Source organism: Drosophila hydei, unplaced genomic scaffold (genome assembly GCF_003285905.1).
Source record: "Drosophila hydei strain 15085-1641.00,03,60 unplaced genomic scaffold, DhydRS2 tig00008140-arrow-arrow-pilon, whole genome shotgun sequence".
NCBI lineage: Eukaryota > Metazoa > Arthropoda > Insecta > Diptera > Drosophilidae > Drosophila > Drosophila hydei.
The window spans coordinates 370,331-382,456 of record NW_022045848.1 but is presented as its reverse complement, the minus strand read 5'-3'; the positions used below and the strand labels follow the sequence as shown (position 1 = coordinate 382,456).

General features: G+C 40.4%; 2 protein-coding genes across 3 annotated transcripts; both read right to left on the bottom strand.

Annotated features, from left to right (window-relative positions):
• Window positions 1–919: 919 nt before the first annotated feature.
• Window positions 920–5,903, bottom strand: LOC111592451 (protein zer-1 homolog). 2 transcript variants are annotated; one of them, XM_023304637.2, is made up of 10 exons: window positions 5,606–5,902; window positions 3,991–4,443; window positions 3,110–3,909; window positions 2,916–3,040; window positions 2,614–2,785; window positions 2,385–2,546; window positions 2,159–2,320; window positions 1,944–2,093; window positions 1,638–1,883; window positions 924–1,578 (listed from the first exon to the last, which is right to left on the bottom strand). In XM_023304637.2, exons 2-10 carry the CDS (start codon window positions 4,289–4,291, stop codon window positions 1,417–1,419), a joined length of 2,280 nt encoding a protein of 759 aa, XP_023160405.1. In that variant the 5' UTR covers window positions 4,292–4,443; window positions 5,606–5,902; the 3' UTR covers window positions 924–1,416. The 2 variants fall into 2 exon arrangements, with proteins under 2 accessions (XP_023160404.1, XP_023160405.1); XM_023304636.2 differs by having other exon boundaries at window positions 920–1,578; window positions 1,638–2,093; window positions 5,606–5,903.
• A 193-nt stretch (window positions 5,904–6,096) lies between these two features.
• On the bottom strand, window positions 6,097–12,040 carry LOC111592447 (poly(U)-binding-splicing factor half pint). Its single transcript, XM_023304630.1, has 5 exons — window positions 11,923–12,040; window positions 11,443–11,536; window positions 8,293–8,587; window positions 7,558–8,061; window positions 6,097–7,499 (listed from the first exon to the last, which is right to left on the bottom strand). Exons 1-5 carry the CDS (start codon window positions 11,923–11,925, stop codon window positions 6,482–6,484), a joined length of 1,914 nt encoding a protein of 637 aa, XP_023160398.1. The 5' UTR covers window positions 11,926–12,040; the 3' UTR covers window positions 6,097–6,481.
• Window positions 12,041–12,126: the final 86 nt, after the last annotated feature.

Below are 12,126 nucleotides of genomic sequence, written 5' to 3'. Positions count from 1 at the left end.
TGTGTTTATTTCATAGAGGGTTCGCCACGCAACAACAAAACAAAAACTAACACTCGGCCGGGCGGCAAAATTGCAACTGACAGCAACGAAGGCTGTGAGAGCAGAAGAGAGCGCAGACATCATAATGTGAAGGGTTGCTGGTGGGTGGGAGATTCGCTCTTTATCTCTCTGTCTTTGTGGGGTTACTTTTGCACTTGCTGCACATGCGCCACGCGTTTGTTCGCTTTTCAACTCGTTGGCATTTCATGACCCACCAGCAACAACAAGAACCGCCCACCCTCAGCTCTACACGAACAACCCTATGACGTAATTGACAAGCTGTAGAACATCTGCAGACTGCTGCAATTTGCACGCACGCATACACACGCTTCGCGTGCTTTATTGACACGCATACAGAAATGTGTGTAAGTGTGTGCAGGTATGGGTAAAAGCTGTTAGAGCCTTTATGGATCCCAGAGGGAAACTCCAGGAATGAGCTCAAAAAATGATTTTAAAAATATTAAAATTGAAAACGAGGATAGTCTGAAAAGTATGTGATTTAAAGATAATTACAATTAATTAAAATATAACATATTAAATTTGAGCGGCAACTTTTTAAACAGCCTCGCAGTGTGGAAACAATGTATATAATACACTTATAGTATGTTTATAATGAAACACACTGATGTATGCATACGTACATATATACATTTAATTAGTCTAGACTTGTAAGCATAATATGAAGAAATCTTTTGAACATGCAATAAAGAGGAAAAACATATTATTATTATTGCTGAAAGGAACTGATCGAAAAACATTTGCATTTTTGAACACAAAGCGGACGAGTTAAACGGTTTTCCATTAAACTTAAGCTAAGTTTTTTTGTTTTAATTCTATTTCTAAAATAATAATAAAAAAGAAAACAAATCGAGCAAACATATTCAATAGCTAAAATACCCACATATTCAGATATACGAAAGACTCCCGGTTCATGGCATTAGTCAATTAAAGTTCTTCTTTTAATATGCAACTACATCGTTTGCCTTTTCCTTATCTCTTTCTTTCTTTCTTTTTTCGTTAACAATATTTACAATTTTTCCGACAGGGCCTTAATCTGGTCTTAAAAAAAATCGCTCGTTTGCTTACAACATGATATATAGCTATATACTATTATATTTATTATAATAGATATATTTAGCGTTTCATTTTTATTTTACCTAATTCTCTGTTAAACACGCGTTGCTAAATTACTCCCATATTTTAAAAATGTTTTCTTTCTTTTAGTTCTTGTTTCTTTTGCAGAAGTTAACATAAAAAATCGAGGAAGAATCTGAACAATATAACACTTGCTCTGTTGCCTTTTAAACACACACACAAAACAGTACAACAAACTTGAACTCGTAACTCTAGACGACTGGCAATTGGCTCTGATCTGATCTAACCCTCCACCATGCGCTCCATGCCCAAATCGCACTGTTCGATGACCAGGCGAGCTATGCGCTTGATTTCGCAATAAGGACTCTCGTGCTCGATTAGTTCTGTTAAGATTTGTATGCCGTTCTCCTGTTCTACCAGCTGGCAATACTTATCCGGATAGACCTAAAAGACAAATGTTGTTGAGTTCACAAGAAGGATGTCAATTAGCTGCTGTCTCTCACCTGGGTGAGATTGGCCAGCGCCCAGACAGCCCAGTGCTGGCATTCGGGAGTCTCATAGCAGCGCACCAGACTCAAAATCGGCTCAAAGCTGCGATAATTGATATTCCGTTCGCTCTTGATGTTCCAACGTTGAATGGCAGCGACCATGCGTTCAAGAACATCTTGTCGTGTTGGCGTCTTAATGGTCCACGCATCGGCGCCATCGGATGCTATGTGCGCCAGCACTCCAGCCGCATTGTAGCTGACCTGGAAGCGCAGTTGGTTAGGATTGTCATTGGCTAGTCTTCCACCACCAAGCTGACCCACCTCGATACCATCACTCAATGAATCAAGCAGGCGAGCAAACACTTCAATGAACTCCTGTGTCATCAATTTGGGGCGAAGCCATTTAACCTCGGCCACATTTCCCAATAGACCCATCATATTTCTCAAAAGCTCGTCACGATCGGGAAAGGTCTAAAGAGAAAATATCAACATATGTATTACGATTGCATTAAGTTTCGATGCTGTTTATGGCTCACATTTAAACACTTAAGAAAATACTCCATGCCGCGTCCGTCCAGAAATCTCTTACAATTAATAGCAGTCTCATCGGTTACATTCCACATGGTCGACCACGCCACCTCCATGACATCGTCAAAAACTGAGCGTGTTAGCCGATCCTTGATGAGTGTCAGCATTGTCTACGAACAGATCAACCAATAAAAATATAGTGCACAGCTCTATTGTTAATGTCTATAGCCTTACGCTGACCACGCCCAGCTCGCCTAGAAATAGCTTCTGTCTGCCATCCACCTGACAGGCGAGCGTGTTTAGCAAATAGATGGCCATGCGTTGCACAAAGCCTTCCTGCTCCGTTTTTGAGACGCCATGCAGCAATATCTTAATAAGCCGTTCATACTCAAAAAGCTGACGGTTATAGAAAAGGTAAGTTTTAGTAAACTAGCTTAATCTTAGGTTAGAACTCTACTCCTACCACATCGACAGGCATGTGAAACTGTGTCAGCGTTAGATAGCCATTTCGCAGCATTGTGTCATCTGTTAGATGTACCTCCATGCCATTGAGCAGGGTTCTTATAATGTGATTGCGCAGCAGCGTGCCAAACTTTGAACGATCGCGTCCTTTGACAATGTAGAAGAGTGTGGCGCTATAAGCAAAAGATTCAGATTAGATTCAGCTGTTAAGTTATAAACAATAGCTAGCACACCATAACAAGTCCTAAAGACACACAAAAAAGATTGAATTCCATATTAAACATATTTAATGATGTTACACACCTGCCCGATATTTGCATGTGCTTGAATTTTAGATGCCTGTCCATAGCACAGAGCACAACATCCAGTGCTGTGTGTATGTCCTTGTAATTCTCAAAGCGAAACAGATGATACAGATCATTAAGGACCTGCAGGAAAAAGAGAGGAGATAATTAAAATATAAGCGAGAACACTATTAGATTAGACTCTGCTCTCACCCTTGTCAGCAGCACTGGTCTGTCGTGATAGTAACGCGCCGCTGTGAGTATTTGCTGTTCATTGGCATCGCCTGCCACCTCCAGGGCGGGTATATCGTGTCGCTTGCACGCCCAATGTGCCGTATGATAAAGGCCGAGAAATTGTAGCGGACGCTGTGTACGAGACGCTAAGCCCGGTATATCGGTGGGTCCAAAGTGTTGCTCCGTCTTGGCATTCACATTAGTCGACTCCTTGGTGGCAACGCCATTGCCCGCCAAATTCGTGCCCGAGATATCCAAATGTGTTAAATGACGCAGATTATCCATGAGCATGACAAGCGTCTGATCGGGCAGATCATAGGTGCCATGACCATTGCCCGAACTCGATATTGAAATATCCAAAGTGCAGAGGCGACGCAAACAGCAGATCGCATGCAACTGATTGGCAATAGGCCAGACATTAAATAGTATGAGCGTATGTAGGTTGGGCAGCATGCCAAGTGCCTCTAGACTGAAGTTCGCCAGCACGCAGGATGTGAGATCCAAATGACTGAGGTCCTGCAAATGAGCAAACTGCAATCGATGATGCATGACAACGCCATTGAGCACCAGACGGCGCAAATGTGGGCAGGTCAATTGAAAATCAACTGGCTCCTTTTCATTGGGCTCCGCATTCTGCAACAGATGCGAGCTTATGCCCAGCTCCAACGAGCGCAAACTATCGCCATAATGGGCTAGCAGGTGATGTGATTGTACTGTGATCTTATCGCAGTACCACATGGACAAAGCGAATAGTTTGTGACGCATCAGCGTCTCCAGACCTGAAAAGGCAACCAAAAGAGCAACAAGTTAATAAAGAAATCGCAATCTATCAACTTTTTGGTGTCTACCCCATTACCCACCTACGCTGCTCAGTGTGCTATATCGCAGATTCACAATCTTTAACGATGTGCGGCGCGTATCGCTAAATAGATTGATCACTCTATCGTCAAGTGGTCTATGGAAGCGTTGATAGTTCTCCAGAAATGCATCGCAAATCTCATTTGTTAGTACAATGCCTGTATTCAATGTACGTTGACCGCTTTCCGTATAGCCACTGATAATGTCCAGATTGTTGCAAAGCTTCTGATAAGCGATCTCCTTTAATGTTAACGGCTCCTCGTCCAGTGACCCATCCTCCATTAGCCGCACCTTGCAGCTCATCTTGGGCAATCTCTAGTGTATTTGTAATACCCACTTATTCTGTTCCTGTTTCGGCTGTGTGACTCAATGTTGTCAAACCACAACGACGTCCCTGTGGATTGCTCTCGTCTCTCTGTATTCTGCTTCGGTGGTGCGGGTCACCGGGAGAGGAACTAGAAAGGCATTAGAAGGTAATGCGTTCGCTTCAGATATACTTAAAGGGAAAAAACTAAAATTTACGTATTGATATAATCAAACATTAACTACAGCGCCTACATGATGGCATATTTTTAATCTTGTCTAGGTCGAATTGAAATAGCCAGTGAAACGTTTAAGTATGTGATAAGGTGGAGAAGTGATTCTGAGTGGAAGTCAAAGTAAAAACAGTTATTTATCTCTATTGTATCTTACAGCCAGTGAATTTGTGACAATAAGGAATTGACATGTCTTACTTGGATATACTATTTTTATTACACATTTCAGAACTTTTTATGAACTTTTAATTTTACAGCCAGTGAAACGTTTACGAAATGTCAGCATAGAAGTCAGCATTATATGCTCTAGGATTATATTCATCAAATGAATTCAAGATTCGATAATTCGACTCATTTCTTAATCCCGGATCGTCTACGCTAAGACCATAATCCAAAATGTTTCTCAGCTTATCAGACTTACTATTGATTGTAAATAAGTAAAAATGCTGAAATCATGCTACACGTGATTGTAAAACGTCTTAAATTGATTTTGAGGGGTGCTGCTAGAGACAAATTACGTAATATGTTGAAACAATTACTTGCAACAGTGTGCGTATATATACACATACATCTGAGTGTGTTTGTGTGCATTGGAAAGCTGCTGAGTGTGGGCCCCAGGATGCACATCGAATGTCAACAACAACGATCGAGTTGGCAACGCCAAAGCGCATGCAAATGAACGGAAGGAAGCAAATGCTAAAACAGAATGTAAAGCAGTTGCTGAATATAAACAGAAACGCATACATATGTATGTGCGAATAGAGCTATGTGCGTAGCCATGTAAATACTAACTGTAATAACAAAAAACTGTTGGGCTTGTCCAGTAAAAGTTGAATGCGTGCATGCGTGTGTGTGTGCGTGCGACAGCCAGTCTGCGCTTATCAAGGCAAGGCCAGTAAGAAATTCGTGGCCAACATCATCAACAGCCCCGTAAAGCATATCAGCTGTGTGCAGCAGGTGCAGCACACAACATACACATACACACTCTCACGAAAAAATTAAGCACAATATTAACAACATAAACAAAGGAGCGGAGATATTTTCGTTTTCGTTTAAGTATTAGTTTTTTTTCTCTGTGTACCTTTTTTCCTCCAACGGCTACGCAAGTCGCGACCAGTTGTCGATGATTGTTGCTACTGCTGCTTCTGCTGCTGCGATGTCTTTGTCAAAAATGTCTTCAACTGGCTGCGAGTGCGATTGATTGGAGGTGCCACAATGTGTGGAACGCGCTAACATTCCAGCTACGCCGCATACAAACACAACAATATTATTTGGTTTTTTTACGGCCGAATCAGTTTGATTATTCACTTTTTGGCATCATATTTTCTATTTTTCTTTCATACAATGCTTCTTCTTCCACTGAGCTAACGCAAATTGAAGTCTGCTAACGCAGACAACAGAACGCTGTTAAGTAACATACAATACTATTTTGGCACTGCCAACGGCTACTGTTAGCGTTAACGTGTCTCGCTTTTATTTATTCCCGATTGATTGATAACGATTAGAAAATCGATTATCGATTTAGATTTTGGCCCACATTTTAAAAGGCAAATGAGAAGACATGAATTTTGCTTAATGGGAAACTAGATTTTTTATTGTAAGTTTTAAGCGCAGAAATGAAAAAAATTTACAATTTGTTAGTTTTGTGTTTTTGTTACTCTAGGTAACTGCAGAATATGCATTATATTTTTTTATACAGAACTGGCGACAACTGTTTGGGATTTTCTTGAAATACCTCGATCACTGCTTTTTTATTCTTTTTATAATAATAGATACTGGTTGCTCAATCATTGTTACTGCTCAAAAAATGTACAGTCTCTTTCTTCGCCAAGTAATAAATAAATCGTTTGAGCTCTAAAGTATTTAAAAAAAAGAGGCGGTTGCTGCCAGAGAAAGGTTTAAATCTGTAAGACTAAAGATACAATCGCTGTTTTCTTTCCTCCTCCTCCTCCTCCTTCTAACCAGAGAGATCGCCCTGATCGAATAGGGCCTGATCATATAGCTCGGCCACCACTCGACGACCTCCAAAGAAACGTCCATGAAGGGCATCCTTGCCACGCACAGCTTCAACGCCGGCTGAGAATTCCACAAAAATTTTCACAATGATTTCCGCCTCGTCGTCGTCCTCGTTCTCTGTTTGTTTTTCGTTAAAGATGATAACACGACTGACGGTGCCAAATTTGCTGCACTCTTCTTGAATCTCCTCCTGTAATGTCTCGTCCACATCATCAGGTCCAACCATATTTCGCAAGATGATGACACGTGAGTCCTGTGGCCGCATCAGCCTTTGCATCACCAGCTGACGTGCACTTTGGCCCTTGATGGACATATTCTCCTGCTGCTGTAGCGTCTGAACATCGCCCTCATCCATTAGCTTCTTTTGAAGCTCCTCCTGCTGTTTTTCTTGCGCTTTCTTGATATTCTCCGACAGATTTGCTGCAGTGGCCGCTGCATTGTTGGCGGCTACCGACAAAACAGCAGGCGATCCGTTGCTTGCCTCCACGATGCCAAGTGGCACTGCTGAGACTGCAGCTGGCACCGCAGCAGCAGCGGCTGCTAATGCAACAGCGGTTGGCGGTGTTGCAAGCAGCGCAGGTGGCGGAAGTGTGGGGGCCACACTCTGAAGCGTAGGCAAGCCAGTTGGCACGCCTAACAAACTGGGACCACCCAATCCAGGCGCCTGGTACATGCCTGGAGGCAACAAAGCAGCAACTGGCGTCGTAGGCACCGCCAATGCTGGATGCAAGGCAGCTGCCGAGGTAACTGCGCTAACAACGGGCATGGCGTTTACCTTGGCCGCGATCCCTAAGCCAGGCGTGTTTTGCGCCAATCCAAGTACTGCATTGCTAGCGACTGCATCCAGAGCTTGAATTTTAGCTGTGGCAGCTGCAGCAGCAACCGCTGCAGCCGTTGGCATTGTTGAATTTGTAGCAGGACAGGACAAAACATTTGGCGGCGTAATCGAACGACCAACTCTAGAGAATTACAAGAGATTAAAAACGTATTGAAATTCTTAAGCTATTTTTAATTTACCGCAGCAACTGGCCACCCAAGTCGAAGAGATTCATGCTGGCAATGGCTTCGTCCATGGCCTGTTTGTTAGCATACTCAATAAAACCGTAGCCCTTGTGCGTATGCACAGATGTGCCTTGAGCTAGTTTACAATAAAGAATAGGTCCAAATGCCTCAAATACACTCTTGATGTCATCCTCCGACAGATCGGGATGAATAGAGGCTACATAGATACGATTGAAGCTCTTTGCCTCCTCTTGCACCTCATCGATGACCTGTTGCGCCTGTGGCATATTGCTTGGCCGTCCCACCTTGATATTTCGGCCACCCATCAAAGCGCCATTCATTTGCTCCAATGCCAATTGCGCTCCTTCTGGTATTTCATACTCAACAAATGCAAATCCTTTGTGCTTTTGTGTAATGGGATCCCAGGACATGTTGATGGATTTGATGGGTCCAAATGGCGTAAAGGCGGCGCGGATTGTGTCCTCTTTGAGCTCGAAAGAAATGCTGCCCACATATACTCTGTAAAATAAGTAAATATTATTAGGAGGCACAATCGAGCTAAGGATTAAGTTGGTAATCTATTTGAAATCAGATCTTATCAGCTAAGCTGCACAGTTAACAACATACGTTTTGTTCCAGCTTCAATAACGCGAAGTACTAGATTACGCAATGAAGTTATTCACGAAATACTCTCCAGATTTTGCATCATAAAATTTGATAATGAGTTGATTAATATATTCATTTAATTACCTGCACATCAAAGCCAGAGCCTGTTGTCTTTGCACCTGAGTGCGTTGGGTGGCCAATTGCTGCTGCTGATGGGCGAGTGTTTGCTTCATCAATACCATCTTAATACTTTGCTCCATGGCATACTTTTTCGCCTTGCTAACCAGATCATGTTGCTCCGATGTAAGCTTGGGCAAAGCACCTCCCAACAATCCTAGCAGAGCGGAACGTGTACCAGGTCCAAATTTAACATCGCCCGTCTGTTTAAGATCATACAGTGGCTGCGAAAGGTAGGGAATTTTCGTATCCGCTGACTTGCCTAGAATTTGGGAAGACAGATTAGTGCATCTAATATGTTATGTGGATAATGGGCTCATTCAGCAAACCGATCAGAGTTAAGCGATCGTTTAAGCAATTTGTTTTTCGTTCTTTTCAGTTTGATTTGATTTGTTTTTTTTTTTTCTTTTTTGTTTTCATGAGTTTTGTGTCGACCTCAAAGTGCAACTCGAGCAATAGTTGCTAAAGTTAGCAATTTGAAGCGATACGAAACAAAAACCGATGCCTGCAAGAAAGATAAAGACAAAAAGGAAAAATAGAGAAAAAAAATCATTAATTATAAAAAAAAACTTTGCTGGCCGGCGAGCTCTTCGTACATATAGTTATTATATATATGTATATATAGATGTAACTGTGTGTTCTGGAGATCTGTCTGGAACTGCTTGTACGCGGGCCAATTGCCAACCGGCAGATGATTCAGTCACAGAGATTCAATCGAGAGGCTACAACACAATGACAATTAAAAGCTATCGATGCATTACTCGTTACGTTTAAGTTCAGTAGTTTTTTAAACTGTTATCATTTATCGGTATTTTTGTATTTTGTCGTCGTTTGCATCACGAATATAGACATTATTTTAAATTTGTTTTGCTGTATTTGCTTGATAAAAAAGATGATTTGAATTTGCGTAAATAGATATAGTATCTGACAGATAGCAAGGCATTTGTTTTGTCATTTGCAAAAGCTGGAAAATGCAAGAATAAAAAGAAAGCACCCGTAAAATTGAAAACATAAATTAGCCTACGTTCTTTAATTTGAGATATACGTAGGCTGTGCAAAGAATAAAGTACGACTGTGTATGTGTGTGTGGTGTGTAATTAAGAGATAAATGCAGTTATATCGAGTATATCAAACGAAATAATAAAAACTCTTCCAACGGACATCCAGCAGGCAAATCGTCGCCGCACAAATCGAAACCAAAGAAAATACTAAAGAGCTGTGCACACTGAAAAATTCCAACACCCAAAGAAGGGAACACCCAAAAAATATTTGAATTCAAAATACAATAGCTGTTAATATGTACACATTGTTCGTGTCGGGTAGCTGGACTTAACGGTGTGCACAATTCCTGTAAATGTATTTGTAAAAATAGAAATTATAAGCGACCTTAGATATGTGCGTTTCGATACGGTTTCCATGAGTTGGGGGCGTGGTATATTGACTTGAAGGGTCACACATTACATTGCTCAGTGATAAAAAAGAGAAAAATAAAAAGAAAAACAAGACGCTGAAACGATAATAAGAGCAACAATATGTTTTTAAGTTGGTTAAGTTTTTCCGCCGTACCTTAATCATGTATGTATGTATTTGTATATATGTGTGTGTAGTTGTCATATATAGATACTATTTATATATTACTGTAAATATTTCAATGTACTGTTTTTTTTTGTAAATATATGGACAGCACACTTGTGCTAACTAATAAATCATCTACACATCATTTGAAAATCGTTTAGATCTTTGAAATAAAATATGCATGTATGTACATATTACAGCACTATATTGAAAAGTTCATAAACTATCGGACGACACTTGTAGATTTTCTATAAACAACTAGCAATAATTGGATTGTGTTTTAGAGATAGGCGCGTGTTAGATTTTTTTTAGCTAGTGGGTCAACTAATTCGGGTATGTTCGTGTCACGTACAAGTTATCCAGTCACGCACCCAACTACATTGTTCGTATTTAAATCATTTGTGGTATTTTAAAAAGACTAGTTCTAGAGATGTAGGGGCGGATCATTCAGTCCAACGCGTTGTTGCAGCACATTGTATGAAGACGGAGACGACGACGACGCAGCTCAGGGTGCGGGAACCGCGACGTAGACGTTGAAATCGGCAAGAAATGTTGTTAAAAGCAATTAAATTCAACTCGGTTGTTGTTGTATCTTGGTGGGTAGTAGCAGTTGGTTTTGGCAATACTCTCTATATAGGGCATCTCTTGATCGATGTCAATTCTTGATTGGCGAGTCAAAAGAACCAAGTCGTTTGGTCGGAACAAACATAAGAAAAAAACGCTTACAAAATAAATGAAAAAGAAGAGATATATATAGAAGAAATAGAGAGAGAGAGAGAGAGAATAGTTATATGCTTTTAAGATTAGTTTTTGATCATTGCGATTCAGTGTTGATGCGGCGAGGATTCACTATTTTTTATACATACACTCATACACTCTGGCTTGTACCCTAGTTGCAATACTTTACAATGAGTATTTATTTTAAGTTGCCAAGTCATACGCTTGTGCTTGTTTAGGTATTAATTAGTTTATTATATTAGGTGATTTTTGGTGTTTAGTTTTAGATTTTGTTTCGCACTCTCTCATAATGACGACACATATCGATAGTATTGTGTAGACACTTGAGTTGATTCGCAATTAGTTTTGGATATCGCGCGTGTGGACTGACTTGACTGTTCGATATTTGTTTCGTATTCGTATTGGTTATTTGTTTGACTCTCACCTCACCTCACTTGAGATCATCGTGCGTTTATGAAGTCTGCAATTACTTAAGCAGAACAAAAAGAAAAACCGATTATTTAATAACGTCTGTGCTGGCCCTTTAAATGCAACGAAGTAGTAGTAAAGAGAGATAGAGAGAGAGAGAGAGATGTGTATGCAAATGTATATGTTAACAAAAATTAAAATAATAACTATTTGTATATACATATTTTCCTTTTGTTTGATTTGTTGCCTTGCGTTTCATTAACCTACATATATGTATATATTTATTTTGCTCTTTAATAAACTTACGTACATAAATATATATATATATACTCGATTGATACATACTTATATACTTATAAACAATTTTGTTCATCCCCAACCAGACGAAACACTTACCAGAGTCCGAACGCGAACGCTTTGTGACTGGCATTTCGCCGATATCGCGCTGGTCATCCGAACGTGGCGATCTGGATGCTCTGTCGTTGCTTCCCTAGAAGTTAAAAAAATACCAAAAACTGTGGTCAGTGGGCTAGTATAAACTATGCACATATACGGCAAGATTTGTAATACATATATGTATATAAGCAAGCACTCGCACAATACATATATACGTGCATGCGTAGATACACACGCAGAGTTAATTATAAGGCTGTTAAAAGTACATGTCTGTGTTGAATTCTTTGTTTTCACTTTCAACAAGCATTTCCAACTAAAATTTTCATACTGCACTTTCACACTAAGATTCAATTAACTGCGAAATACAATTTGCAGCACCCGCACTGCAGCTGCCGCAACCGCAGGCCACGCCAAATGTGAAAGTTCACGAAACAAGCGAAATAAACAACGAATATGTGGCATTAACTATTATAAACCTACCATCCTCTTGAAGTGCACAAATGAGACTTTGTTTATGTGTATTTAGTTAGTTATATTTAAGATTTAAATATAAGTTTAATATTTTGCGAAAATTTGAGTGACGTCAAGAAAAATGGATACGACGAAAAGTACATGAATGGCATCGATACTGGTATCGCAGCAAATTATCGATTCCCGTTAACATTTTAGTGCTGTAAAGCAAAA

Bases quoted from the DNA above. Each gene is read 5' to 3' on its own strand.
- LOC111592451 (XM_023304636.2), bottom strand. From the start codon at position 4,291: ATGAGCTGCAAGGTGCGGCTAATGGAGGATGGGTCACTGGACGAGGAG. The intron at 3,041-3,109 runs GTGAGAGCAGAG...TTTTTCCTGCAG, and splicing joins GACCAGTGCTGCTGACAAGG to GTCCTTAATGATCTGTATCA. The intron at 2,321-2,384 runs GTAAGGCTATAG...ATCTGTTCGTAG, and splicing joins GCGAGCTGGGCGTGGTCAGC to ACAATGCTGACACTCATCAA.
- LOC111592447 (XM_023304630.1), bottom strand. The intron at 8,062-8,292 runs GTAATTAAATGA...CTTATTTTACAG, and splicing joins GCTCTGGCTTTGATGTGCAG to AGTATATGTGGGCAGCATTT. The intron at 7,500-7,557 runs GTAAATTAAAAA...GTAATTCTCTAG, and splicing joins TTGGGTGGCCAGTTGCTGCG to AGTTGGTCGTTCGATTACGC.